Below are 27394 nucleotides of genomic sequence, written 5' to 3' on the forward strand. Positions count from 1 at the left end.
CCTCACAGGGAATGCACTGCTGCAGGAGAACCCAGCCCAGCTCTCACACTGCAAATCATTCCACAGCTGAATGTTCAGGAAGGCTCCGTCTGCCAGAACTACTGCCAGTGCTTTTAATTAAGAACACACACACAGAAATGGGTTAAGAAGAACACGAAGTTTGAGAGAGAGCTGGAAGGAAGGCAGACTCCTGGTCAAGCTGTCCACATCCCAAATACACATCCCATCGGGCCATGCACTGCATGTGTCTGTGCAATGAAGCACCCCACGTGGGCTAAAAGGCCAAAATGAAGACAAATCATAGCATTACTTTCAGGCTGATGTCATCAAATACATCACCCAAGTACTTCAGTACTACCTTTATTCACCTTTTTTTTTTCCTCCTTTAAGAGGTCTCTTTTCACCTACCTTCACCATTTACATGCAAATTCCTCTTTTTGTCACTCCCAGTTCTGCCATGTATTTGTCTGTTCTTTGCAAAATTATCAGGAGCCATTTACTTACAATAATGAAGATCAAAAGTCCAGCACCCTTACAGAAGCTTTCATTCCGAAGAAAACCATGCATGTGCATCAGCATGTGAACAATGAATTATTTATCTGAGGAGAGACAGCATCCTATGATCACTCTCCGGCTGCACTAAGCTGCTAAGTGTTCCAGAGGGTGGCTTGCTCTGATCGTTTCAGCTGGAGTAAGCTCAAAAGAAACAAGAAATAAGCTCCCTGTGAGTCGTCACTTCAGGCCACATCCAAGCATATAACTCAGCCTCTAAGGCCTGCTTATTTTCCCTTTTTCAGTAAGAGGACTAAAAATAAGATCAAATAGGGTGATTTCTGAAGTCAGGAAGTACAAGCATAACATTTGTGATGCTGCTTTTCCCACTGCGCCACAGAGATTCGGTCACACTAACAGCATTACAAGTTCCTAGAACTGGATCCTGGTTGGCAAGACAGGCTCTAACATTACAAGATCAAGGAGAAAGAACAAAAAAAGGAACTTCTGAAGTATGTCTGTGAAAGATCCCTTTAGAAATTCCCAATACTCGCTTCGTCTCTCAAGAATGTATTTTCTTCTTTTGTACTGGAACAAAAACGGCATAAACTCACTTCCCCACACCGTGCTATCTGGAAGCATGCATTTATTCACACCTCATTTATGCTACCTCATCTATTGCTCAACGCAATGAAAGTCAGAACAGCCCAAAGATCCTTGTCCACTGTGGACAGAACTGCTGGTGCCAGCACTGCACTGAGGATGTGCAGCAGGCAGCCAGGCCCAGCCTAACGCCCCAGGTTTCTTGGAGAGACTCCTACGGACAGGCCCAGCGTGCCTGAATGCCACAGGGACTCTAGAGGGGAAGGTGAAACTTGACCCAGCTGCAAAACACCAGAAGCACAGTCCTGGAGATCTGGAGGCGCCGCTGTGACGTTCTGTCACCGTCACACTGTAATAAAGCAGTGCTTCATAGAGCTAAAGTCAATAAAACCACAGATTACTATCAACGTCCATGACAAAAGTCCCATCAACGACCTGCTCTGAGCAGACAAAAGGACTGGGAAATATGGGCTGCGGGGTTTAATTACACAGCACTGTGTTTGACAGAAATAGGAGAATGAATTAAAAACATCTCAGATGCTTTGTTCTCCACAGCCACGTCCTGTATTCAGTAAAGAAATCAGACATGGGGTTTCAGCAACAAGAAAACATCTGAAAAAAACACAGTTTTCTTCTTTCCTTACTCCACACAGCCCACAGGCCTAGGAGCTGATTTTTCCATCAGCTGAAAATTTAGTGATACTGTCACACAATGTACTCCCATCTCACTTTTTCAGATCATTATGCTAAAAAGAGCACTAAGACTATCTGCTCCCAGCACTGGGACCACTCAGACCACATCACACAGGGTGACACCTGCCCTGTTCCCCAGCACCTGTGGGGTCAGTGACCCCAGCACCCCATGGGCAGGCTGTACCAGAGCCTGACTTTTCTTTTGGAGAAGAAAACTGTTCTTTGCATTTTTGTTAGCTACCACCTAACAGTAACCGGGCTGGAGGAGGCATTATGTACTGCTGAGCTCCTGCAGGACTCACAGAGAGTTCCTGCCTCAGTTCCTCCTCAGGCAGCCGAAGTCCACGCCGAGCAGGGCTGTGCAGGAAGCACAGGGCTGTGTTTGCCTTTAGGGCGAGCAGAGCTCTCTCTGGCCGCGTCCTCAGCCGGAGCGCACGGCACTTTTTCAGGCAGAGGAACAACAACTCGTAACACATCTGCCGCTCCAGAAGCGCCGTTTGTGGCTCCTGGCACGGTGCGGATCGCGCGTCGCTGCTGCGCTGCCGCCCTCAGAGCCGCTCTGCGCTGTCACTGCGGCGCAGCTCCGGGATCCCTTTACCAAGCCCGGGTGACGCCGGGCAGCAGCGGCAGCAACGCCCGCTGCGTACCGGCAGCACTCCGCACACGGGAAGAGAAGGTCGGAACGCAGCTCTCACCCCCGCCCCACAATCCGGCCCCTGTCCCTCAGCGCGGCCACGCGCCGCCCCGCCGTTCCTTCAGGCCGCCCCCGGGCACGGAACGGCCGCCGGACGGCGAGGCCCCTCAGGGCGAGGCGGGGGGAGGAGCCCGGGGCACGGCCTGCGGGGCCTTCGCGGCCCTGAGAGGAGACCCTCGGGGGTCGGGGTCGGGGTCGGGGCCGGCGCTCGGCGCTTACCGGGCAGCCGCCTCCTCCTCCTCCTCCTTCCCGCGTCTTCGCGGCGCGGCCCGACGTGAGGGAACGGGGCCGGACCGGGCCGGGCCGCACGCGCCGCCGGCGGGAGGCGGAGGGGGCGCGGAGGGGCGCGCGCGGACGGCAGGGAGCCCCCCCCCACCTCGCCCCGTCCCGCCCCTCGCGGGCGGCACCGCCGCACTGCGCGTGCGCCAGCCGTCCCACTCCGGAGCAACACCGGGGCCGTGGGGGCGCGTGCGCTCTGGCGCCGCGCGCGCTCCTATTGGTGGGCCGGGCTCGGCTCGTGCCTCGCAGCACCTGAGGGAGCGGCTGTAACGGCTGTGGTCCTCAACAGAGCGGCTGTTCGCTGCCCGGTGCTGCAGCGCAGCTTGCTTGATTACCTTTGCAGGGAAACGTTTCTTACATATTTATGGGATCAGGTTGCGATGAAGGTGTCATTCCCCATCTTTCCGCGCTGGCAGGGGTTCTCCTGGAAAATGGAGGCACTGCTCAGCAGGGGTCTTTGTGAAGGGGGAGCGGCTGGGAGCACCGAGCGGGGCGTGAGGGGAGAGCTGAGCCAGGGCGAGCAGGGCAGGCTGAGCAGAGGCCGTGATCAGGAGGCAGCCCTGCGTATCCTGATCCAGTGCAGTGCACGTCTGCTTGTTCAGCGAGAGCCATTTTATAGAAGGACTCTAAGAAAGCAAATTTGAAGCTGTATTATACAGATCCAGTGGGGAAGAAGTGTTAGTAATGCCCATCGAGTTCCCTTGGGAGAACTTGATTTAAATAAGTGATTCCATTTGCACCTTGATTGCTACAAAACACTAATTTAATGCAATATTTAGAGAGGCCAAAGCTGATTTCATAATAAATTAGTGATGGAAAGGTGTGAGGGGTGAGGCTGGCTGCATCAGTAAAGTAATAATCCTGGTAAGGGATCAAAGGGATGAAACACCTGATAATGTTAATTATATACCTGGTAATGCAGCACTTTGCCCAGCTATTTCCCTGCCTTCCATGCTGTTCCTGTATATCACAGTTGCTTTAATTCAGTAATGGCCTTCTGCTAGCCTGTAGATTTCACTGAAGTAATACAGCTTTTGCCTTGCAAAACATGAAGTAGCTCTAATTTTGAAGGAGTAGTAGTAGTAACTTCCAGACCTTTGGCAATCTCAAACACAATTCACACACCGAGTTTAATGTACGCCCAGTTTTTAATTAAATAAGACCCAAAGAACCCTGATGAACAGATACAGGAGATTTTATTTAACACTGTGTACAAAGAAAGGCTACAAATGCCTTAGACTTTTTTCCCCCAAATACAGTTTTTGTATCCCTTTCATACCTCTTATCTCAGAAAATTAAAAAAAAAATAAAATCCTGAATGATTATTTTCCCCCTCTTTTCCATTTTTCATCACATGGGCCTAAACTGAGAGATATTTAGCAGTCGTTTCAACACCTTTCAGTATTAAGCTATTAGGGTTGGTTTTCTTTGCAAAAACAGCACTGAGATACTGAAGCACTGACAGCAGTATGAAATGTCAAAAACAGACTCTGTAACACGGTGGAGTTAAAACAACGCCAATAGTATTAGTTCTGAAGAAACCCCAAATTATCCAAGCAATAGCAAGTTGTTTTTCTTCTACACCTGATAAATTATCACTAATTATATAATTTAATTGTATTTATATTTAAATAGTCTTACTACCTCCTTTCACTGGCATTCTTAATGGATTATAAACACATGTAATAGAGATAAGAACAAACTACACAACCAATATAGCCAAGAGAAGGCTTTGTTTTGCTCTCGTTGCTTTTTGCTAGACAGACACAGGAAGGACAATACGTCACATGTGACCTTCCATGAGATCGCACTTAACTTCACCGTACCACTGTGGTGCTCTTTGTCATCCAGCATTAATTCTTTACCCTCTTTTTGCTGCCTTGGATAGTACCTAGTCACTTTTAGTGCTGATAGCCCACCTCTGTAAAAGATCTGACCTTGTGTATCTGGGATTCCAAATTACTGAGCGACTTGCAGAAGTTTTTGTATGTTACTATGGAGCTCAAGATTTCTCCTAGGCTGTGAGAAGCAGTGAGGAAGAGATCAGAGTGGATGCATTAGAAGAGGCTCTTGTGAAGAACCTTTCTGCCATGTCAGCAGTCAGCATTTTCATTATATTATTGCTGTGTTTGAAGGAGTTTTAATATTTAGCTCAGTTTTCAGCTATTTCCATAATCCCATAATGGTTATAGAAGTCCTCTTCCAAAACATGACTAAAATGGAAGAAATTTGAGCTGGCCTATTTATATTGGCGGTTGATAATTCAATTAGGCACTATAAAGGAGAGACGGGATGGGTCTGACCCCATAATTGCTTTCTGGGCTTTGCCTGACCAGGGAAAACGTGAGCCTCTAAGGAACGAGGCCATCTGCTCACTGGTGGGCTCTTCCCATTGTGGTTCTTTGGCCATCTGTGGGAAGCAGCTATGTTCTCTTTCCAGGCAGGAAGCTCTTCTGTATACAAGCATGCTCTTCCCTATATCCACAGGGATATAAACTGGTCCTGCAGTAGAAATCACTCTGCAGATAAATGGTTGATCTGTAGAATGCCTTGAAATCTCAGAACATCTTGTCACTGCAATAATTACACAAACACAAGCCCTAGCAGAAAATCCAAAAAGAATTCTCTGTTCTGATGAATCATTTCAATGAGATGACTTGAGCATGACTGCAATTAAGGCAGAGCAGTAAAACAAATATTTTTTCTAGGCTTGGGCACTCTGTAATAATATTCATTCCCAAGTATGCTTGAACAGGCAAAAAAATAGAACATATCTTACTTGCAAAACAAGCCTGCACAAGCCCGGAGTATTAACACTACCTGGTCCACTCTACCAGAAAGCTGGAAATATTCCAGCCATCTCCAGGAATAGCCCTGCTATAAACTCATTTCTACTGTACAGGATGATGTGGTTTCCGATAGAAAAGGAGAGGGTCTCTTAGTGAAAGAGGAGACTTGACAGTAGAAAGTAAAAAGTAAAATGACGTGGCAACTATTTGCATAGGTCACCTGCATGCTTTTACAGTGGTGTCCTCCAATTCTACCATAGGGTGGCAGAATCAACAGTGCAGGCCCTTGAATAGTTTTCTTATTCTTGCATTAGCATGTTTGCTTGACCCAGGCCTAAATCTAGCCACCTGCTCATGGCAGGAGAATCGAGATAATGCATACGCTCCGTTTGCTTTGGCCCTACTGTTTCCACCATTCAATCACTGCTGGGTGTTGTGGTATTCTATCCTTGCAGCTCAGAAGCAGCCTCTTCCAGCGTAAGCTGTATCCTAACCTCCTGGTTCCATTTTTCTTTGCAGTAGTGTTTCACCTTTGGTTTAACACACTCTGGTGCTCTGTTGCCATAGAGGAAAAAAAAATGTACAGAGCATGTGATAAGCTTTGCTTTCTTGGCACTGAACTGTGAAGTTTCAGTAGTGAGAAAGGGTTGCAGCACATCAGCACTGGGAGGCTGCAGCAGCTGAATTCCTGGCATTCCTAAATTAATGTTTATTTACTGACAAGGCAGTCAGTTATTGAGGCCACAGGTCTTCTTCTGTAACTTGAAAGAAGAGCTTCTGCTTTGTACAGTTCCAGATCATCTTATCAGAGTGATTCCTAATTGTTTTTTGGTTGTTTTTTTTTGTTTGTTTGTTTTCAATTTATGTCATCTTTCTTCCCTAAGACTTTGGTAACAAATAATAATTAGCTGTGGGTACCTTCTTCAATCAGCAGTCCTTTCTTGATTTTAAGGAAGATCCACGTACTTTTATCTACCCAGAGAAAACTTTCATGGAATGCATACGGGCATCCACTTAATTCTGGCTGAGAATGGAAGATTGCTAATATTAACTGTAAGGCTCTGTGATCTCAGCTGCAAGAACCCTGTGTTAAAGGAAGTGGATGGTATCAGAGTGATTTTTCAGACAGCACTACAAAGGAAAGCTTACAAAGAAAAACATACCCGGACTAAATAAAAACGTAAGGAGGAACAAGTAAGTGACTGACTTGCCAACTACTCCAAATTTTAATTATTCTGAACATATTTACTTCCTTTTTCAGATTTTTCTGCAAGGAACAGAAGCAAATCCCTTAAATCTAGCGTGAATGTATTGGTCTTCTATTAGTGCAAGTTTATATCTTTTTGAATTGAAGAGAGAAAGAGCAGAGGCTTTTCTTAAACATCTCCCACTTCTTCCTAACATTGCCATGGTAAGAATGCCACATCTGACAGCACTGCCTCAGCAGAACAAGCCCTGAAAACAAAGGAGTCATCAACCAGTGAGGAACCAGAGAGGGTTGCTTTTTTCTCCATCAGATTTTAAGTATCTCTGAAAGCCATGTTGGTCAATTTACATTTTGTACACACTTCAAGGAACGGTACATTAAGAGAAATGAATAAGTTGTCATGCCTTCCAGTGTTACAGTGGGTGACAGGCAAACTTAGAGATCCACGTATGCTTTACAGAACAGTACATCCGTTTAAATAAACTCATATAAAACTAACTCAACGGTGAAACACAATTTTAAACAGGTAAAATGAATAAGCTGTGAAAATACTGCAGCTTCCATCAAACACACTCTGAGGTTCTACCACCTCGTGGCCAACACAACACATTGCAGTTCTGCTTCATCTGCCCGCTGACAGCCTTAATACGAGCAATGGAAAGTTGGAATCAAGGTGGGCAGTTGGCATCAGCAAATACAGTCAGTGCACAGCTGTATTTTGCCCTTAGCTGATATATAAAAAAAATAGCATTAGAATATAGCCTGCAATAGCTTGGCTGCTACCTCAACTTGCTTAAAATTGTGCAAGGATAAAGAACACCAGCAGCATTTCAATGGATGTGTTTCAGTTTAATTTCAACCTCCTCCCATGAAAAGCACACACAAAACAAAGCTGAGAACGATCTAGTGCTATTTACTTCTTGCCCATCATTAAAACCTTTTCCCTTATTTTGCTTTACTTTTTAATTAAAGAAAAAAAAAAAAAAACTAATCAGTGATTAAAAAAAAAAAAAAGAATTTTAGAATAGTTTCTAAATGCCAAGTAACTTATGTTCCTTTCTCAAACTGGAGGTACAGTCTGTCCTAACGACCTGCAGTATTTCTGCTGAAGCTGTTAATGTTTCAGCTGCACCTAGCTGAAAGCTGCTTCTTTAGAAATTTCTTTCCAATGCAATAGAAACAGAAAGAACACAAACTCTCAGTGCAGTTTTAAAGGGTAATTTTTGGCTAGTTTGTTCTTATGTTGTCTATATTGTATACTGTATATTTTCTTACAGGAAATGGAGAAGTTAGGTCTTCTGACACAGCTCTTAAATCACAAGACCTTCTGTAAAGCCACGTTTTTACAAATCCCTTTATGTTTTAAGTGTGATAAGGCTTATTAAAAACACAACAAAGTTTTTAAAAAACCCACACCCACAACGTCCCTTGGAAAAGAATACAAAAGCCTTTTGGAAATGCTTCATTTCTGAACACAAACGTCTATCTGAAGAAAAACTTACATTGCAAAAGTAACAGAAATTCAAAAAATCAATTCTCATATTTCAAATCAGTCCATGATTTCATCATTAGCAGAAACATCCGCTGTTTTTTCCAGCCCAAAATTACCAGCTTTGGGGAAAACATACTCAACAGAAATAATTAATGGGTTACGTTAAATTACCTTTTTTTTCCCTGATCCACATGCCTGCATGTTAGATTACGTTACATTAGACTGAGCATTGTAATTGAGAGACTAAAGCAACAACCTGTAACAGTAACCAAAGCAAAAGCCATTTCTCATAGTTACACGCCATACATCAGTAACTTAATATTAATTTCCTATATAAATAAAAATAAAAAATTGGGTAAAAGTAAATTGGCACAGTCATTATGGTATTGCTTTCCAGTTTCAACACTGCAAAGAGCAGCCACAGATTCTGAACACAGAAAGGAAAGGGCTCTGTCACCCAACCATCTCCTGCACTTTGCTTCTGCTGTTGGTTTGTGGGGCTTTTTTTCTTTCCAATGCAGTCAGCAGCAGTGCCACTGCCTCAGATGCACCACACAACAGCTTGGAATGGGCAGGTGTGCAGCTAGCAGGACAAGGATTGTTATGGAACTGCTATGTGGAAATAAGAACAAATACGTAAAACCAAAACCACAGTGTGGTTTACTGGTCTGCCTGACTTAAGCCGAAAGTTTTCAAGATTGTGACTAATTTTTACCTTCAAAAAAGGCAGAAATAAATATAAAAAATGCTAAGCCTTCAAGTTTTCTTGCCTTCGTCCCCTCCCTCCCCCCAAAAGCACCTCCTACTATAAACATGTTTTCTGTTTTCCAGATTCAGAAGTCGGAATGTAATGGAAATACATATAAGAGAGAAGGAATTTCTAGTTGTACATTACATTACAAAGAGGTTTGCTCCCAGACCTAAGAAGGGAGGGATACTAAGCAATATTAAATTCCTAGAAGGATCCTTACATAGCATGCAAAATGTTGATATACTCACAAAATCGGAATTTCTATTTTTTTCCTTTTTGAATTTGTAACTTCACAGTACAATATTTTCTAATATTATGCGGCAGTCAAAATTACATTGACTACAAAATCATTTCCCTTCCATTATTTTTTTCTCTCCATTTGTTTGAAAGACTCCTTTGTTGGTGGTTTTTTATATATATTTTTGTAACTGAGAGACTGCAGATCACTCATCAGAAAACATAAAATTCAGCATCACGGGGCTGCTTTCTCTGTGGCATTTCTCCTCAAATGATGTTGGCAACCCAACTGCACCAATCAAGATCTGTCCTTCCCTCCCTTTCTCCATGCTGATTCCTCCCCTTGTCTTCATGCTGCACTTTTCTTCTTGCCTGGACGATGGATGGTTGCCACCAAACGGATGCTGCATAACTGGGTATGAAGCAAATGGGGCTGGAGTTGTTAATGAAAATGGAGTAATTCCCACCTCTCCCAGGACGTTTGGCACAGCTGCTTCATAGCCAGAACACTTTGCTCTGGATGCCAGCAATTAGATTATGCTTTCAGTTCTCTAGACAAACACTGCTGTCCTTTACACCTGTGTAACCCCCGTGGCTCTGACCAAGTTAGGCAGGAAGATACCAGCCTAGTATTTAGTGAGACCTGCTGTACTGCTCCGTGTGGTTCCACAGAAATCCCTTCACTGCTCTTACTTAAAACAGGCCTGACATTTCTGAAGAGTACACATGCATGCTACTGGCTAGGCTGTCCATAAAGTACATCCTGACATATTTATCAAAGCATCTATCAGAAGATGACTCTCCTAGAAGCAATCATGTACAAAGCCTCCAAAATTCAAGTATATATCTATATATTAAAAAAAAAAAAAAAGATGTTCTGATAGGAGTAACCAGCCAGGCAACCCGATAACCACTAATAATTTGTTTTGTCCACAAATGCTTCAATTATTTTTGCAGTGTTAACATCTTTTCTTTGGAGTGTTGGGAATTAACAGCCTTCCCAATTAATTTTCATTAAGTTTGGCAGAGTCTAAGGAATTTAGCAATCCTCTCTGAATAGTATTGCTCCTGCTTTTATATGCAAACAACCAACGGATCACAAAGCACTGACTCAAACCGTCCCTGCCTCTCTTTAATTTGCTATATTTGTTTGTAGTGAAAATCATTGAGTCTGGGCCCTTCAACACCCCCACCCCCCAAAAAATCCACGCCATCAGAAGTGCAATATAGGCAAGAGCACAGCATCTCCTTGTATAAACATTTGCAGGAGAAGGGGTGGGCAAGACAAATAAAAAAGTTTAAGTTGTATGCAAAACTGTTTCACTTCTTTAGAACCCTGTTCAAATCAGGACTTCAATTTCAGAGGAGGGTATCTTAGATCCCAGACCCTTCCCTTCTCTCCTCTTCTTGCAAAGCAATGCTATTTTTGTAGCCTAGAACAGTACTTTAAAAACAGCAGTTATTAAAGACACAGTTGTGATAGATCCTTTAACTCCCTCTCACCCAAAAAAGGGCATCCTATCAAGTGGTCCGTTAGAAATCTTGACGTTTCTTTATGACAAATCCATAAAATGAGGAATACCTTCCATCACATTCCCAACAAGAATAACAGCCACACTTTGTGGTGCATTTGTTCAAGTGTCTATTGCTCCTTCTAGTGGAGATTCTGCACAGCTCCACCTCCACTTCGATTCTCATTCTCCTGATCAAAAGTAGGTATTTTTCTACCTTCTCTTCAGCCTGCCACTGGTTAACAAACAGCAGAAGCACTGAGGGCCATAATTCCCCAGAACAGGAACAGGCCAGAAATGTCTGAAGAAACACCAGTCTTCCTTTTTTCAAGAGTGGCAGATTTATGCCAAGAACAGGTTGGGTTTGTGGTGTGGTTTTTTTTGGAGTCCTGTTGGCATCACAGACATCTACACCTCTGTGGAAAAGAGAATGCTTTGCCTCTTGCTGTCTGGGGTAGGGATGGTCTCCAGCTGCAGGAAGTACAGAAGGACTTGAACCTGGAAAGAGAAAGAAATAGGTAAAAATAAAGCCTTGTTAACTCCTTGTCATGCTGGCTGTTTTGCAGCTGGCAGACGTGATTGCATTGCTCTGCATAGGAATTTCTTTGCACTTACTATTTTAATACAGTGCATAATATCAGGAGGAATATTAAAAATTCCAATGCTTTGGAGGCACTTTTCAGCTTCAAGGATAGCAAAGTGTTGATGTTCCACTTTGTTGAAAAAATTTGATCTACAATTTGCTGTCACTCAATAAAGGAAGAACAAAACAGCATGATGAGCTAACACAGCCTCTAGGTTCCTCTAGTTGTCTGCACTACCTTAAGAAGGCTGCAAGGGCAAAAGAAATCTGAATCTAGCAAGGATTATTGAGCATTGTGGAAAAACAGTCCTTTTATCCTAGGCTAGTAATACAGCACTAAAAAAGCCTTGAGACAGCTCTCCAAAACCTTACTGAGCACAAAGAATGCAGGATGTGTGCATATCGACTTTTTTCAAGCTCTATTAGTACAGATACAAACTGAACTATCTGAAGAAATACAGTTCTGTAAACAGAGTCAAAAATATCTGTGCTGGGAGGTGAAAGTCATTTATGTTTCTCAAAGCTGCTATGAAAACAAAGGAGGAAAGCTGAACAAGGCCTTGCTAGATGACTACAGTTTCCCAGCTACTGCCTTTAAATGATTCAATAGTACATTTTGGATTTTACCTGGGACATGACTTCTAGTGACCAGCTATCAGTCATTGTTATAGGCTGGGTTGGGTTGGCAGGGATTTTACTGTCCTTCTCTGAAGGTCTGAGCAGCGTTGGTCCAAAGACAGTTGCAAGATTATGCAGGGACATCTTGTTAATGCTTTCCCTCTCAGCAACCCTGCGAGAAGAAATGACAAGTTGGATCTTCGTAAATATCTGAGTTTGGAAATGTCCTTCCGCAAGAAACCATAATTAATCCTTTAATACAAAATTTAGGTACAGACACTGAAGCAAGCACTCTCTCCATGCGTCCCCAAATTGACTGTATACATAAACAATACCTTGACCTGACAGCTACAATCTTAGGTACTCTGCAAACCCTTGTTTGAGAAAGGGGCTGCTGATCGTTTGGTCAGGCAGAAGTGAGGCAGAAATAAAGGAATGGTTTTCATCCTAGTTTCAGAAATGAGAAACTGAGGCACGCAGGTTAAAACATTTACCAAAGGGCACAAGAGTCTGTAACAAAAACAAGCCCAGATTTCCTGGATTTTAATCCAGAACCTCAGTCACAAGATCGTCTTTGATCTCTACACTGACAGTCTCTGGTATGTACACATAAATAAATACTGTGCATGTATTAAACAAGTTTATTGTATCAAACACATGGAAATATTTTTTCACTGTTGCAACCATACTGCAAAAACAGACAAGATCAGAAAGACCAGTCTAAACAAGGAGCTGACAACTCCAGTTAGAAGTGTAAAACTGGAATTTTTAAAGATGTGTTATGTCAGATTGCAACACCTTTTGAGACAGCACTGACAGGTCTTTAAACACAGACAAAGTTTCACAATTAATACTGAAACTTTTCCTGATGCAGGTGCAGTTTTGTGGAGGTATTGCAGCAGGAATTTGCATTTGCACTAGATAAGTCCTGAGACTTTTGCCACCTCTTTCCTTCAGTTCTAACCCTCTCAGTTTCAGTGAGAACGCAATTTGGGATTCAGTGCTTTACTAAATGAGCATGAAGCAATAGTTATCTGATGAGCATCCACATCAAATCAGCAAATGCTTCTTCATTTGCCTGATTCTGCATGTGCTCAGGAGAAGAAGGCTCCTTTTTTCAAAGTAATGATGCTTTACACATTAAATAAGTAACTAAAGGATTCAAACATTACCTTTTTAAATGGTCCAAAAGGAAAAGGAATGTGACAAGGTTGGGTTCTGGAAGTGATAACAATAGATTCAACATACAGCTTTCCTTTGCAACGGGATCTGAAAGTGCTGCAAGACAAAAAAAATAATAAAACATCACCACAGGCAGTAAATTAGAAATTGACTGAACTGTATAATGTCCCAAACCAACAAATATGGTTGGTCCTGAATGGTCTGTAATTGCATCATATTTTGGAAGGCCAGGCAGACATAAATGCCTCACTGTTAGTTTTTTTCTTGATTTCTTGGAAGGATAGAGAACACTTTTCCCTCTAGCAGTTCAAGTGCTTGCAGATGTCAAATCATTAGGATGTTTTCCCCTTCATTAAATATAACAAGGTATACCTCTCTTCTCCAAAGAGGACTTCCCTGGAAGACCGAATGGGCAAACAACAAGCACAAACTCAGCAGGTAGGCTGTCATGCTATTCTTTGCCTGCCCTTCAGAAACTTGGACGTTTTCTGCTTACAAAAAATCATGGCATTTGCTCATCCTCAGACTTTCAGCAAGATGATGTCATTCCAAAGCTAATTTCTGAGATTCATTCCACTTCCCTTACAGCTTGCTTCAAGCTTCTGTCCAACATTATAAATACAGGTCTATATTGCTTTAGGAGCAGCCTCCTAAAGAAGAGCATCTTTAACACAGATCCACGTCATCAAGAGTTATTTTTGCTACTACCCACCAATGCCCTCTGCAAAGTTGGGGTACAGCTCATCTGTAAAGAGAGGTTCAGGCAGCTCTCGGAAGTACAGCTTCAATGTGCCTGCAATAGCATTAACATCCATCTCGCTCATCATCACTGACACATCTTTGTTATCTGAAAGAGAGAAGAAGGGAAGAAGGGTTAATAAATTGGTAGCCTTGCAATTCAGTTTTTGATTGCTTTGATTCCTTGTTTACCTACTGTCTTTGCCCAAATAGCTGAGAGTTTTCCTGTTTACATTTCTCTCAGTTAAATGACAACTGAGAAATGTTGCACGAATGGCTGCAGTTTCCAGTTTTAAATCAACTAGAAGGAAGTTCACACTATCCATGGTTCCTTCTGCTCTGCCAGCAATGCAGGCCTGATCTGGAAAAAGCCCTGCATGACTGCATTTATATGCATTTCAACTTTTTCTTAATGACCACATTGGTTATTCCAGTTCCCTGCCTCAAACAGCTTAGAATAAGACTCTGAGGCTGTCCAACTCCCCACTGAGTGCAGCTAAAGTACACAGGCAATTCAGGGCTCACATTTCAGTCTTGTAACTCTTAAATAACACAGTAGTAAGTAACAGTCTTTTGTTTACTTTTAAGTACAACAGAACCACCTCCTTCCCTGAAAACAAACATCAACCAGCAGAGCCATTGCTGGCTTAGCAGAAAATATCATTTAATGCAAACGAAAAAAAAGTTGTTTTTCAAAATATGAAACACCTTTACTTGCATTACTGAGGATTCACAAATGCTTTTGGTAGTTCAGGGGGACAGAAAGGAAAATAGAAGAATGAAGAAATGCCACACACACAAAAAAAGAGCTCAAGAGGTCCTTTGGTTATCAGGTGGATGCTGAAAGTATGGCAGAAATTTCATTTTCCACAGCACAGCAGTCTGGAGATGTTTAATCTGCTGAGTTTGGATGTCTTTTGGGGATATGTATGTCATTCCTTTAAATACAGCATCACTAGGGAACACTGTTCTGTACAAGATCAAGGAAGACTTTAAAATATTGGTCAAAATTAACTGAATTTACAATCTGCACACAGCAGTCTAGCCACACAGTCAAGAAAAGAGCCCTGACCATCCATCTTCTGATTGGTAAACCACCTCTTCTTCCTAATCAACCACTGAATTGCTCCATTTATTTTTTGCTTGCTTCCTTTCACAAAACATTCTCAAACAATTCCAAGGACTTCTGATAGTTTGGAGGCAGCAGTGAGGGAAACTGCGGCTTCTGGTTGCTGCTTCCCCTGAGGAAGCTGCCTGCTATGCACAGAGTCTTGGCAAGGCCTGCACACCAGCCATGTCATGTCTGCTGGGAGGAATAACAGACGTGTTATTTGGTACGGGGATCTATTCCATCGTAGGTCTTGGGTTGCATCTGTGGCTGAGGAATATGAATAAAACATGCAGCCAGTTTAAAATGATTCTCCTTGAATGAGAATCTCTCTTAATGTTTCTAGGGGAACGTAAGATTAAAAATAGCACAGCCATCTGACAGGGAGCTCACACAGGTTCTCACAGTTAGGAGGAAAACATCAGGCACAAATACTTACTGACATCAAAGGCTGCTTTCAAAGCCTGGATGTCGGTTGCGACCCCAGAGACGCGGTAGATGCCCACCTCCTCCATTCCACGGCGCTCTATCTCCTCCACGCACTGGCGCACTATGTAAGGCACCTTTGATCTCTCCCTCCTTAACAAAGGAAGACAGAAGAGTTCAGCAGAGCTCATGCCCTCAATTCTTGCTACCCCAGCCAGACAGGCGGGCTAAAATCACCCTGTCATTTTGCAGCAGCCCTGAGCACTAAGGCTTCTAGCCAGCTCCTACTGCCCCCTGCGTCTGCTGCCCTGCAGAGGTAATCAGAGCATTCCCAAACTATCCTTGGATACACAGCAACACTGCTGCTTTTAAATTAATGCATTTCCAAAATGAGGAAACACTATGCTTCCCAAAGCATGTAACAGAACAAACAGGTTTCTTCTGGTAAACAATTCATGACAAAAGATCAGGGGTTCAAATAATACAACAGGATCCAAAGAACTTGAACATTTCTGGTTATGGAAAGGAAATAACACTCTTTAGTGGCTCTGGAACTTTGTGGCCAAGCCAGCTAACAGCAAAGTAAAAGGGCAAGGGGCATTTCCGGAACTCTGAGAAGCGACATGCTGGAAGTGGACACCCAAAGTTTCCAAGCCTGTATGCATGTTGGTTTTTTTTCCCATGCAAAAATGAAGCTCACAAAATGTACACCACCTTTCTGCAGCAACAGCCATCTGCACTGCTACCCGAATGGAGCAGACTGTATTAAGAAATCCCTCAGTGGGATTTAGACAGGTGCAACCCACTGGCTAATTGGCTTTCTCAAAAAGCAATGGGGAGAAATTCAACCCATCCACTCACTTGGTGACAATAGCAATCTTGACCCCAAAGACCCCCGTCTGTTTTCGTGATGGCATCCTCTTCAGGCTGAACTCTCGACTGGTAAACTTCACCGACAGCTTCACTTCAACCTGATCAGAAGAGAGCAGGTGTTATATTTCAAACATTTTCTTCCCTGCTTTATTCTGCAATGAACAGCAAAGACATAAACCACATCAGAGGTGTGGAAGCAGTGCTGTTTGCTGTACTTACTCCATTCATTGAGATGACTGTGCGTTGCCAGTCTTTGTCCTGTAGTGTCTGTGGGTCCAGCTGAAAAACATGGAAATGACCCATGAGCCAAGAACAAACTTGGGAGAAATCAGCTAGTCTGAAAGGCTTTTGTGAGTAAGCAAAGCTCCATCGCTTTCAATGCATTATTTCATTCCCATAGGAAAGCACACATCCCAAGGTTTCCCAAATTTTGGGTAACACGACACATACTGTGCCATTCTCCAACCTGGGATAATGATGACAACTCACTCATATAGACAATCCAGCAACATGCGTGCAGCCTCTGCTCAACAGCAAAGCCTCGACAAGAAGCCTCAACAAGGAAAATCAGTATTTGAAAGCTAAGAACCTCACATTCCATGGAAAGGGAAACTGCAGTTATTGCTGTAGAACATCAGGCACAAGAACAGCAGGCCAAATTTGCCCTGTCTCGCAGGGCCAGGAGTCCAAAAAGAGGAGGAAAATTTTCTGAAAATAGACTGATTTGAAACAGATCTCTCTCTTTCTCAAAGAGCTGCAAGTTCCAAGCACGTAAGTCAGAGAAGGTCTCCTTTGTTCTCTAATTTCTTGCCTAAAAGAGGCTTTGAAATTAATTTTCAAAATTCAGAAGTAAGATCAGGAATTGGAAATCTTTGCGTATGTGTACACAGGAAATCTCTTGTCTGGAGATGCATGCCTGCTTGCATGCTCTACTTCAGTTTGGGAAGCCTCCTGATAGCTTCAATAGTCAAAAAAAGTTAATTATATGTAAGCACTGAAACATTCAAAGCTGAATAATCAAGGCTATGGGTTTTTCTATCAGTTCTCTTGTACTGCAAAGCAGAACTTTTATATAATTTCTGTAAGATCAAAATAAGCACAAAATCCATCCATAACATCTGCTCTAAAAACCAAGAGCAACTGCAGAGTTTTGTTTCCTTTTTAAAAAAAAAAACACCGTTTTTTTTTTGTTTTTTCCCCCCACTAAGTGTAATTCTACCTGATCTGCCCAGGCTCACAGTATGATGATCACAGGAATGTCAGACAGACACACGTTCAAAAAACCACACCTTCCAGTGGACAAAGACAGACCTCCCTGTTAAGCTCTTATTTTTCCATTCTGGAGTAATTTGTAAGCTTCAGGCATTTACAAACATTGAATAGGTTATTATTAATTCATCACAGGGAAAGAATCACTTTGCTGCTTCTGCACAAGCGTGAAGGAAAGCTAAGTCTGCTACATCACAAGAAGGAGGCAGCAAAACTCATAAGCAACATGGGAGGGAGAGACCATGGCTGCTGAAGTGCAGTTCCTGCAAGAGCAGTTCCTCCCGCAGTACCATAAAACTTCCAAATGCGTGGCAGAAAACAGATGCTGCAATCTGGTCTCAAGTGGGGAAAGTGGACTGCAGTTTGCCACGGACTGCTGCGGTTGGATGAGTGCAAAATTACTGTGCTGAAATAGAAAGCCAGGCTTGAGAACTTCATAGCTGTTGGCTACAAAGCCAATGGCTTTCCAGGAAGGACTACATTCTGCTGAATTCAAAAGACACAACGACCCTACAGTGAGACAAAGGAATAGAAATGGAACATGATCTACACAGAGATAGGTGACTTTGAACAAATGAAACCTGTATCAGGATCTGACAGTGAAGGAACCCAGTTAAAAAGGAGAAAGTTGGTTCAAAAACCATGGAAAGCTGTCCCACTGGGAACTGCATATTACTTTTAATTTCATCTTGTGCACAGTCAGGAAGAACACCTGGCTGCTACTCTCTGCTACTGCAAGAATTCACTAACTAAAATCAGGTTCAGAAGCAAAGCCCCAAGTCCCATTTTCAGCTTTGCTTGATTTCTTTTGAGTGAACAGTTGTGAGGTTGGGGAGCAGCTGACTCAAGTACTCAAACATCACCCGGCAACTCCAGTGCTAGCTGAAAGAGTTCAAAACCAGCTGATTTTGCTGACACTTAGCTCAAACTACACTGACAAAATACAGAAAAGACCTTCCTGCACGAGGACTTCCATCAGCAACCTGCACCAGCAAAAGCAAACAGACTTCAGTGCCTCCTAAGGCAGCTTTGTGGCACTTGGCTCTTGAGCACCTGAGACACTGTATGCTCACAAGGAGGCAGCTGCACCACACTCTGTGTTTTGAATTCACTCTTATCTGCAAAGAAAAAGACACCAGGGCTATTTCTGCAGTACAGTTCCTCCCTCTCACAAAACTCCACGCAAAAGCAGACTTCTCCGCCAGGCAGAAATAAATGTGGAAACAGTGGCACCTGCTGTATGTTCTGGGAGCTCTTACACACCATCATGCTCACGCTCCAAGCCATCAGTAAATTAACCTAGAACTGCTGTCAGGCACACACACGGCACTTCCCCCGGCCCCCTGCCACGCTCCCTGCAAAAGACAACAAGCAGAAAGAAGTTTCTCCCTGCTTACTCACACTGTGGAGACCCCAAGAAGGAACAGATGAGCAAGTCAGGCCAACCTTGTCTCTGCGCACTTTGTTACAGATGTGATCCCACAGATCCCACAGCGGGGTGCTGCCTGCACACAGGCGCCTTCCTGCCGCATCGGACCGGTTCCTGTAGGTGTAATTGTGGCAGAAATTCCTGAAGACCCCTTGTAAGGAATAGTCAGTAACTAACAGCTCCCACATTTTGGGACTGCAGAAAGGACCAAGAGGCCAATGGGCAGAGGTGCTTTGCTGCAGCACTTCAGCAAACCCGAATAACAGACTGTTTGCCAAGAGGGTTTGCTTTTAACTCTGGCGGAACAGATCCGCCCCCGGCTGTGTGCCTGGCCAAGGTCCCTGCAAGTTGGCCAGAACCTGAGTTGTTCTCCCCTGAATTTCCGTGATGGAAGTTTGGTTTCTAGCGAACTGCATTCTTTCCCAGAATCAAGAGGAAACCATTTCTGAAGTGTTTGGTTTCCTATGAACAAACAACTATGCTTAGTATTCCTGAAAACTTGACCTTCAGCTGTCTACAAAGCTGCCGGCAGGGCTCTGCTGGTAGAGGCTGCCACAGCTAGCCCTCCAAGCTGGAAACGGTTTTCTATCTGCTTGTAGAATGGAGTCACTGAGAGCGTTATTTGTAGCAGGGAGTACTTATGATTGCAGGGAAAAGAGGGTTTAGAAATGTGCAAAACAGTTAAAGGAGAACTCTAGCACGGCCCAGTTCGTTTAAGCGAGCAGGTATTACCAGTTCTGCTTGGGTTATGGCTACAAAACTCCTATCGCTGTGCAAAACAAAAGCAAGTAAATAGACATTAGAAAGTGTGAGTCCAAGTCCTACTCCATCTCCTCAGTGATTGCCACACAGGGAGAACCAGCAAAAGCAGTGCTCTGGAGTTGGGAGCTCACAGAGACTCTTCCTTGCTGGATAGAAATGGGGACTGAGCAAGGACTGCTGGTGCACCAATTGCTGCCTATGCTCCTCTGTCTCTGAGCTCTGTTGTAGGGCTGGAGGGACCCTGTGCTCCCCACCTGCTGTTTGACTGTTGGTAGAGAACAGCTTGTACTGAATGGAGGAGTGTGGAGGGGGGTCAGGCTGACCTGAGCCAACCCTGCACAAATCATTGGCTACAACAACAAAAAATGAATCCAAGGTGCTTTTTAAATAACCAAGTCAAGTAGATGAAAACTAATAAAAGAGCAAAGTTTGAATAAGTTCTCGACAGTACTGAAGCAGGAAGTTAGGTTTAACAGTTTGACAAAATCACAGTAGGAAATAATAGTGTCAGTGGGAAGCAGAAAACATCATTTACACCTTGAGCAAGCTTTTAGTCACAGACCCTGCAGTGGAGCAACCATCTGAGACCAGCAAGAGCAACACAGGGAAAGGGCAGCAGGAGCAGGCAGGTTACAAAGCAGACTGATGACAAAGAGTTAGTGAGTGTGATGCTCCAGCACAGAGAGTGGCCTGTGACATATGGGGTCGTGCTGTCTTTTGGCCTGATTTGGAGATCAGTGACCTGGAAGAAGGAGCACTGAGTAGAAGAATGCAATCTACAGAGAGAGAGCCAAAAGGAGGCTGCTCTGAGTGAGCACAGAGCCCTCAAGTCACCAGCCCAAGGAGCACTGAGGCACTGTGAAATGGCTGCCTCTGCATTAATGCGACAGTGAAATGTACTGCACCTCTTAACATTTCCTCCAACTGGTTACTGGGTTTGAGTGACAAAAGGACCCATCCCATCCCCACCGAAAGCATGAAAGGCTAAGAGCCTGATGGGCTTTTTTGCACAGCCCCCACTGGAAGTGCATGCATAAACAAACCGGGTTGTGCTCCCCCAGCACCTCCAGGCCTCTTGTGGCCCACTTCTTTGGCATTGGCAGTGGCAAGCTACATCCCTAAATTCACTAATGAATCAAGCAAATGCTTTTCTGTATCCTGCACAAAACACAAGAGAACAAAGCAGCTTGGCACCGCGGGGATTTCTGAGTGCAAGGTTCTGGTGCTCGTAGCAAATTAGCGATGAATTAAGGCACACAATTAGTGTACAGAAGTCAGCAGAGGCTGAGCGTGCAGAACACAAAGTGGCAGGGACCAGGAGAAAGGCAAACTGAGGACACTGGTCAATAGCAAATGCAGGGCAGGCACTAAGCCGTCCGTGCTTTGTCTTAAGAAATCACCACAGAGAGTTTGCTGATTTTTGTCCCCAGACGAGGAAAGAAAACATACAGAAAGTGGAAAAAACAAAGAAGCATCAGCAGAAGTGAAATGTCTGGGAGCAGTGACTGAGGCAGCCTTAGTGTTAGTGTGCTTTATGTTATTTATTTGCATTACTTCCTCCCTTTATTAAATCACCCTGGCAACTTCACACTCCATCAGTTTTTAAGTGTAACTGATGTGTCATACGTGTTGTCAGAGTCTCACTGGTGCTGGAAACTCCCAGTCCAGCCATAACCCCATTTTTCTCCAAGCCCGCTGCTGACATGTTAATCTTTGCCACCATCACCCCTTAGACATGACCCACTGGCTCTTCACTTCCACCCTGTTTTCATTGCTGGGGTACTGTTCTGCATGACCAAACTGTTTAAAGGAACTCAAGCGTGTAAAAGGTTTTCTGAGTTGCTACTTGGGAGGTACTGCGTGCAACAATCTGTTTTACATGGAAAACAAACCTTGATGTCTGTGAAATAGCCATGTGCACTGCTATGAGACATCCCAGATAATTAAGCAGATAAGAGTGATCGTTCTGCATGGCAACAGAGGAATGATGGTGCGTTGCTACCACTGAATGACTGCTGGAAAGTCACATCCTCCCTGACTTTCCAGCGCTGCTGTGAGGGAGAGCAGTTTGCCGGAGCTGATCATGCAGTAAAAAGAAAAAAATAATAACAAAGTGGTGTATCTAGGAGGCACCAACTGGAGGAGATGGATCACAGGATGAAGCATCAGTTTGCTCAGGCAGCCTGTTCCAAAGGATATATGTGCTCGCTTGCATGCACAGTCTCATGACCAAACAAAAGGCAGCTACACTCAAAATGTGGGGAAATGCTGGCCACACAAAGTGTAAACCTCAAAGAGTGAAAGTGCCATTCAAGTGCCAAAGACAGATTGCAAGGTAACAACAGAAAGAAAAAATACAGTTCAAAATGAGAGACAAACCGAGCCTAAAACTGAGCTCCCCTTCACGCTTCCTGCTGCAAAATATATCTGTCCATTTCTTCCCTTACCAAACTCCTCACCAACCTCAGATTCACACTGGCACCTTCTCCCTGCATTTCTCAATGCCTAAGGTGTAACAGAAGCCTCCCCCATGTGTACAACCAGTGCTGTGCTCTCAGGTCTCGTGAGGATTTCAATTTGTACCTGCACAGGAGATTCTCCCACATCAAAACTTTGCAGTTTTACTTTTTTTGAGGCTTGCAGATTGGCAAGCCACAAAGCTCTTGCTCGTGGCTATAAAAACAAGGAAATAAAATATTCCATAGGAAGAGAAAACATGAGCAATGGGAGCTATTAAAGTCACTGCCCATTCCTGGAAGCTTGTGACCACATGGACCAATTTCCAGTCTTCCTTCCTCCTGTGTTGTTATGCAATGGAGAGATTTAATAAACATTTCACAGCCTGGTCTCCTTGATTCATTGTCTTCCTCTCTGCAGCACCGAGAATGTGGTGAGTCAGGAATCCCAGCAGGAAGAAGCTGCAGATTTACAATAATACATACATGGCTTGAGATCACATTACTATTTAACCAACACAGATTTTTCCCTGTTTTTATCAACTAGAGGATGCAGACACGACTCCTGACATTCCCAGACTTCTTAACTATGGGGAATTTTGGAAAAACTCACCCAACTTTACAGATGTTGCCTTTAGACAAGACAGATTTTGGCTGAATAATGACAACAACAACAAGACCTGCATAGACTAGAAACTCCAAAGTAAACAAAACTTTTGAAAGAGAAATGAGTGTAAAACCAATGATAGGAAAAAAAAAAATGCTGACAGCATGAACACAGCTAACCTTCAGCCATAGACACTGACTTTATTTTGATATTATAATCTCTTTGTAGAGAGAAATCTTTGGAGGTTGGATTTAAAATTAGAACAAGATAAAATCCTTCAGTAATTCTTATCAACCCAAAATCTCACCAGACCCTCTTATGACTTAGGTTTGTTGTTACTCAACAGTGTTAACAAGCTGCGTGATGAAACAGAAATCACTGAGAATTGAGGATGTTCAGAAAGGTCACAAAGAGTCCTTAAAAACTGCAATGGGGATTTACCAAAAATGAGAGCTTTTGTGTTTGCTTTTTGTGATAAAACACAGCACAAATTCATGTATTACCCAAAACATTCCTGTTGATTTTTTTTTAAGCTTTCCAAGCTGTTTAGATTTCTCTAAAAGAATCAAGTGATTGAATTCAAGTGCCACCAACAAATATTAATACTTATTAACTTCATGTAAGATGTTATAATGCAACATACACATCCTGTGCATAAAAACACCTACTCCTGTGGGGAAAAAATGTCAAAAAAAATCAAATCTTATACATTTTTTTTTTTAACTATGTAACACATTTGAAGATTTTGGAAGGTCAGTGATTCCATGCTTCTCCAATGAGAGCACACAAATCTCCAGGGCATTTCAAGGCTGAAAGCTTGCTCTTTTGTACTTGCTCAGATCCACAAAAAATCAGCCTTTGTCAGCAGGAGGGACACACAGATCTCTGCTTGGCCTGAGAGTCACGTTCTACTAGCATTTATTGATTTGTATGTACATTATCTTCCAAACACCCAGCGTTCATTTGGTGACAAAGCTTTCCCTGAAAATAGTATGGGAGCTTCAGGGCTGCGATGTTAGGGGGGGGAGGGAGGACAATGGGCCTCATCAGCCTCATTTAGAGAGGAAACCCTTCTAGAGTAACAGTAAGATATGATCCTGCAAGCTGCCCACAATCAGAGCTGCTTCTGAAATGCCACGCATGGCCTTGGCCTGTGTGATTATCACTCACATCCTGGAGAAAGCGATCATCCAAGAAGTGGCAAAGACCTAAAGGTAAATGAAGGTGAGCCAATCCTATTTTTCTGCACACAAGAAAGGAAAAGCTACCTGGGCAGGGTACAACAGTCCAATGTAAAGAATGCATCCTCAGAGCAAACGTTTAAACAGCTCCCTAAAGCTGTGCACAGACAGTACAACAATCTGGAGGAAGCGTAGGAACACGTGTTCACTATGACAGCACTCACTGAGGAGCCTGATTTCTCCTGCATGGAGCTTTAGTTCTCTATCACACAGCAGCTCCTGGAGAGCAGCACCCACCTGCAATCATCCCCTTCCCTGCTATATTTGCTACACAAAGTGCCCACACTGATTCACAGTGGTGGAATAGTTCAAAAAACCCATTTATCTCAGATGCAGTCTGTTGTCATGGGCAGTAAACTTTGGACATGGCAGTTATCAGGACAATAACCCTGTCCTCCAAGGCCCTGCTAGCACATCAATCAACTTCCAGCACACAGGGAAGGAGGGAAGGCAGTGTTCTTCTGCATAGTATTTTCACTGCTTCCTCTTTTGTCTCAACAGTACCCAGGGCTCACTGCAGCTTCTGTATTCTCTGCTGGAAGTGTTGAAATTAACAGGGAAATCAAGAGATCAGAACCTAATTTTTTCTGAAAAAGCATCTTTTCTAATAAGGGCACTGAAGTAAGCAAGGGAGACAAGGCAAGAAGGAAAAGGCTGCTGACTTCCCACTTGTGTTTCTCACTGTCTGGAGGAAAACTCCCAGTGTTGAGACAATCAGAAGGCAGAAAAAAAGCTCTCTGGGATGCTCCAGGATTAAAAAAAACCTGTCATGTTTTGCAGTAATCAGGAACAAGTTAAGTGCAGTCTTACCTGGATCTGTCCTTTTCCCATTATGCGATCTGTGCTCTCTCCATCCTCTTTGGTGAGCTTCATTTTGTTGTAGCACTTTTCATAGCACAAAATCCGCAGAGTTTGTGAGCCTTCCAACTCAATCTCAAACTCCTGCAGGGCACCAGAAAAGGACAGAGCAATGAGTACACCACAGCAAGACTTTCAGTCTCTTAAAAGTCAGGATATTATCCTTAAAACTCTTCAGGAAGGAGCACTTCAGGTCTGGCAAAGATCTCCTTCCTGATGAAAATGGTCTAAAAACAAACTGGAGCTGTATTTTGTACATATAATGTGGCCAAATTAGAGACTAAGGCAGTTGGCTCCTTAGCCAGGTTTCACTGACAGGCAGCAAAGCATCATTTAAAGAAACAAACTCGCCTACGTTCCTCTAATTTTGCTCTCCAGCAGATTTGCAAGTTGGCTGTAAGCAGGCATACGTCTAATTCTTTCTCCTCACAACAAATAAAAGCACCACCAAAAAAATCCTCTTTCAGTATATTTTCACTGATGTCTTATTAAAAAAAAATAATAATCAAGCATATCTGTTTAAATGATGAGATGCTGGAAAATGCAAGATTCATTTTGTATTGAAAAATTTATTTAACTCCATCCAGATCAAGAGAAAATCTGTGAGAAGGAATTAGAGCCAGGTGGATCTGCCATCAATGTGATTGCTGAAAGGCAGCACATGCTGCACAAATCCAAAGCACGCAGCATGGGCTTCAGACAAAATTTTCTTTCATTTGCAGTTTTTCTACCCATCACGCACTGATGTCACATGGAAAACAGCACATCAAGAACAACCCAACCTACCTCATTCCAGTTGGGCTCCGTGGTGTCTCTGTACACCCTGGTTTTGGCCTTGTTCACGAAGTACCCAAAAGAATCAACCTCTAACGTGCAATACAAATCTGAGAAAGGGGAGACAAAAACTTCATAAAAATTTCTAGAACCTCCTATCTTACATTAATCACCTTTAGGGTGTTTCTTCATTTATATCTTCTCCATAATAGTACCAGTAACATTGGCCAATGCAAATTTTGTCATCTGGACCAGCAGAGTTGCTTTTATGAAGCTGAATTACCAGCACAGTGGTATAAATAACCTCAGCACAGACAAGCCTTTCACTTATATCATAAGTCTGGTGTGTGCTATTAACTAGTATTTCCCAATCAAGCCACAATGAGCAGAATGTTTACACCAGTGAGAAATGAAACTTCCCTAGGTAGATACCAGATCCCATCAGCACATCAGAGCTGATTTCTCTGGCAACAGCATCTGCATAATATCCCTCAGAGACTAAGTTAGGGCCGAGTCATCAAAACCTCATTATCTCCACACTGTTTAATTATGTGACATCTCGTATTTTTGAAAAATAGTGATGAACTGCAGACACTGCACCTATTTTTATGTTTTAATCTATGTTAGCCAGTACCATTGCGTTCCTCTAAATTTATACCAGTGTCCCAGTTTCACTTCCAGTTCCCCAAATCACCACTCCTCTTTCTCATCATCATCCCAGATGCTGCAGTCCTAAATGAATCCATACCCAGCTGTCAGCAGCACCATCATCTCCCTCTGCTATCTAACATCCTCCAACACCTCTGTGCTACAGAACTACAACTCACTTGAACTTTGCTTGAATCCTGTGGCAGAGTGGACAATGACATTCAGGAATCCATAGAGACCTGGAGATTCATCATCTATACGACAAAGCAAAGGAGTGCTGTTAAATTCACAGAGAAGCCAAGAGAGAAAGACAAAGTGATGAGTTAATTTTGCAGAAGTTTATGTCCCTAAAATGGATGCAGCAGGAACATGTATTCTAGCCATTTATAACTTCTGGCAATTTGGGGCTTTTACAATGCCACTGCTAGGGTCAGCAAGGCAGCATGGAAGAAATACAAAGGACAAAAGTGAAATAAAGACACAAAGCCTATACCAGCAGGCTAAAAAGCAACATTGATGGTCTCTGACGCAGTGTCCTAGATTTGGAAATCATCACCAGATTGAAGCTGTAGCAGAAAGAAATATTAAGAGTAGCTCTAGGGGAAATGCACAAAAGCAGGCAGAGACAGGCTTTCACTGCAGTTACACCATATGAAAGCACAAACTGTACGTCTTACCTTCCTTATTGATAGTGAGGGGAATGTTGTGAACTGTCTGGAGTTTCACACAGGAATTTGTCAGCATCTGGAGCTCCACTGATGTGAGTGAGAAGCTTTTAAAGCCTGCCACGGAAATCCAAAGGAAGAGCAATTAAATTCAAAGCAAAAGCTGCATGCATGCTCTCTCATTCTGGGCACGCACATGGACAGCTGCTCCCTGGGCAACACTCAGCAACAGTACCATAGCATTTAGGTCTGTACTACTGCTGCAGCCTATCTCTGTTTAGGGCATGTTCAATTATTCCAAATTTAGAGTAAAATGTCTCAAAATGGTTCACAGGAATCAAGGGGAACCCACATTCTTGCGAAGCCAAAAAACACCCACGCCAAAATAAAAGTCTCTTTGGTCAAAGGG

The 27394-nt window shown here is 43.3% G+C and overlaps 2 protein-coding genes across 3 annotated transcripts in view; both read right to left on the reverse strand.

Moving 5' to 3' along the window:
• The window catches only part of SPECC1L (sperm antigen with calponin homology and coiled-coil domains 1 like), a 59757-nt gene extending 56924 nt beyond the window's left edge, over window positions 1–2833 (reverse strand). Inside the window, exon 1 of the mRNA XM_085238209.1 lies at window positions 2702–2833. The gene's annotated coding sequence lies outside the window, so the exon portion shown is untranslated. The remainder of the gene's footprint in view (window positions 1–2701) is intronic.
• Window positions 2834–3938: 1105 nt separating this feature from the next.
• BCR (BCR activator of RhoGEF and GTPase) overlaps window positions 3939–27394 on the reverse strand; it is a 101213-nt gene continuing 77757 nt past the window's right edge. For both annotated transcript variants that reach the window (XM_085238208.1, XM_085238207.1), the window contains 11 exons: window positions 26998–27102; window positions 26500–26574; window positions 25685–25782; window positions 24851–24982; window positions 16496–16555; window positions 16265–16374; window positions 15417–15556; window positions 13844–13978; window positions 13122–13227; window positions 11959–12121; window positions 3939–11246 (listed from right to left, as the gene is read on the reverse strand). In XM_085238208.1, the coding sequence (XP_085094334.1) occupies window positions 11157–11246; window positions 11959–12121; window positions 13122–13227; window positions 13844–13978; window positions 15417–15556; window positions 16265–16374; window positions 16496–16555; window positions 24851–24982; window positions 25685–25782; window positions 26500–26574; window positions 26998–27102 (1214 nt within the window). In that variant the 3' untranslated portion in view covers window positions 3939–11156. The remainder of the gene's footprint in view (window positions 11247–11958; window positions 12122–13121; window positions 13228–13843; window positions 13979–15416; window positions 15557–16264; window positions 16375–16495; window positions 16556–24850; window positions 24983–25684; window positions 25783–26499; window positions 26575–26997; window positions 27103–27394) is intronic.

The sequence above is a fragment of the Meleagris gallopavo genome, chromosome 17, assembly GCF_905368555.1.
Source record: "Meleagris gallopavo chromosome 17, MGAL_WU_HG_1.1, whole genome shotgun sequence".
NCBI classification, from domain to species: domain Eukaryota; kingdom Metazoa; phylum Chordata; class Aves; order Galliformes; family Phasianidae; genus Meleagris; species Meleagris gallopavo.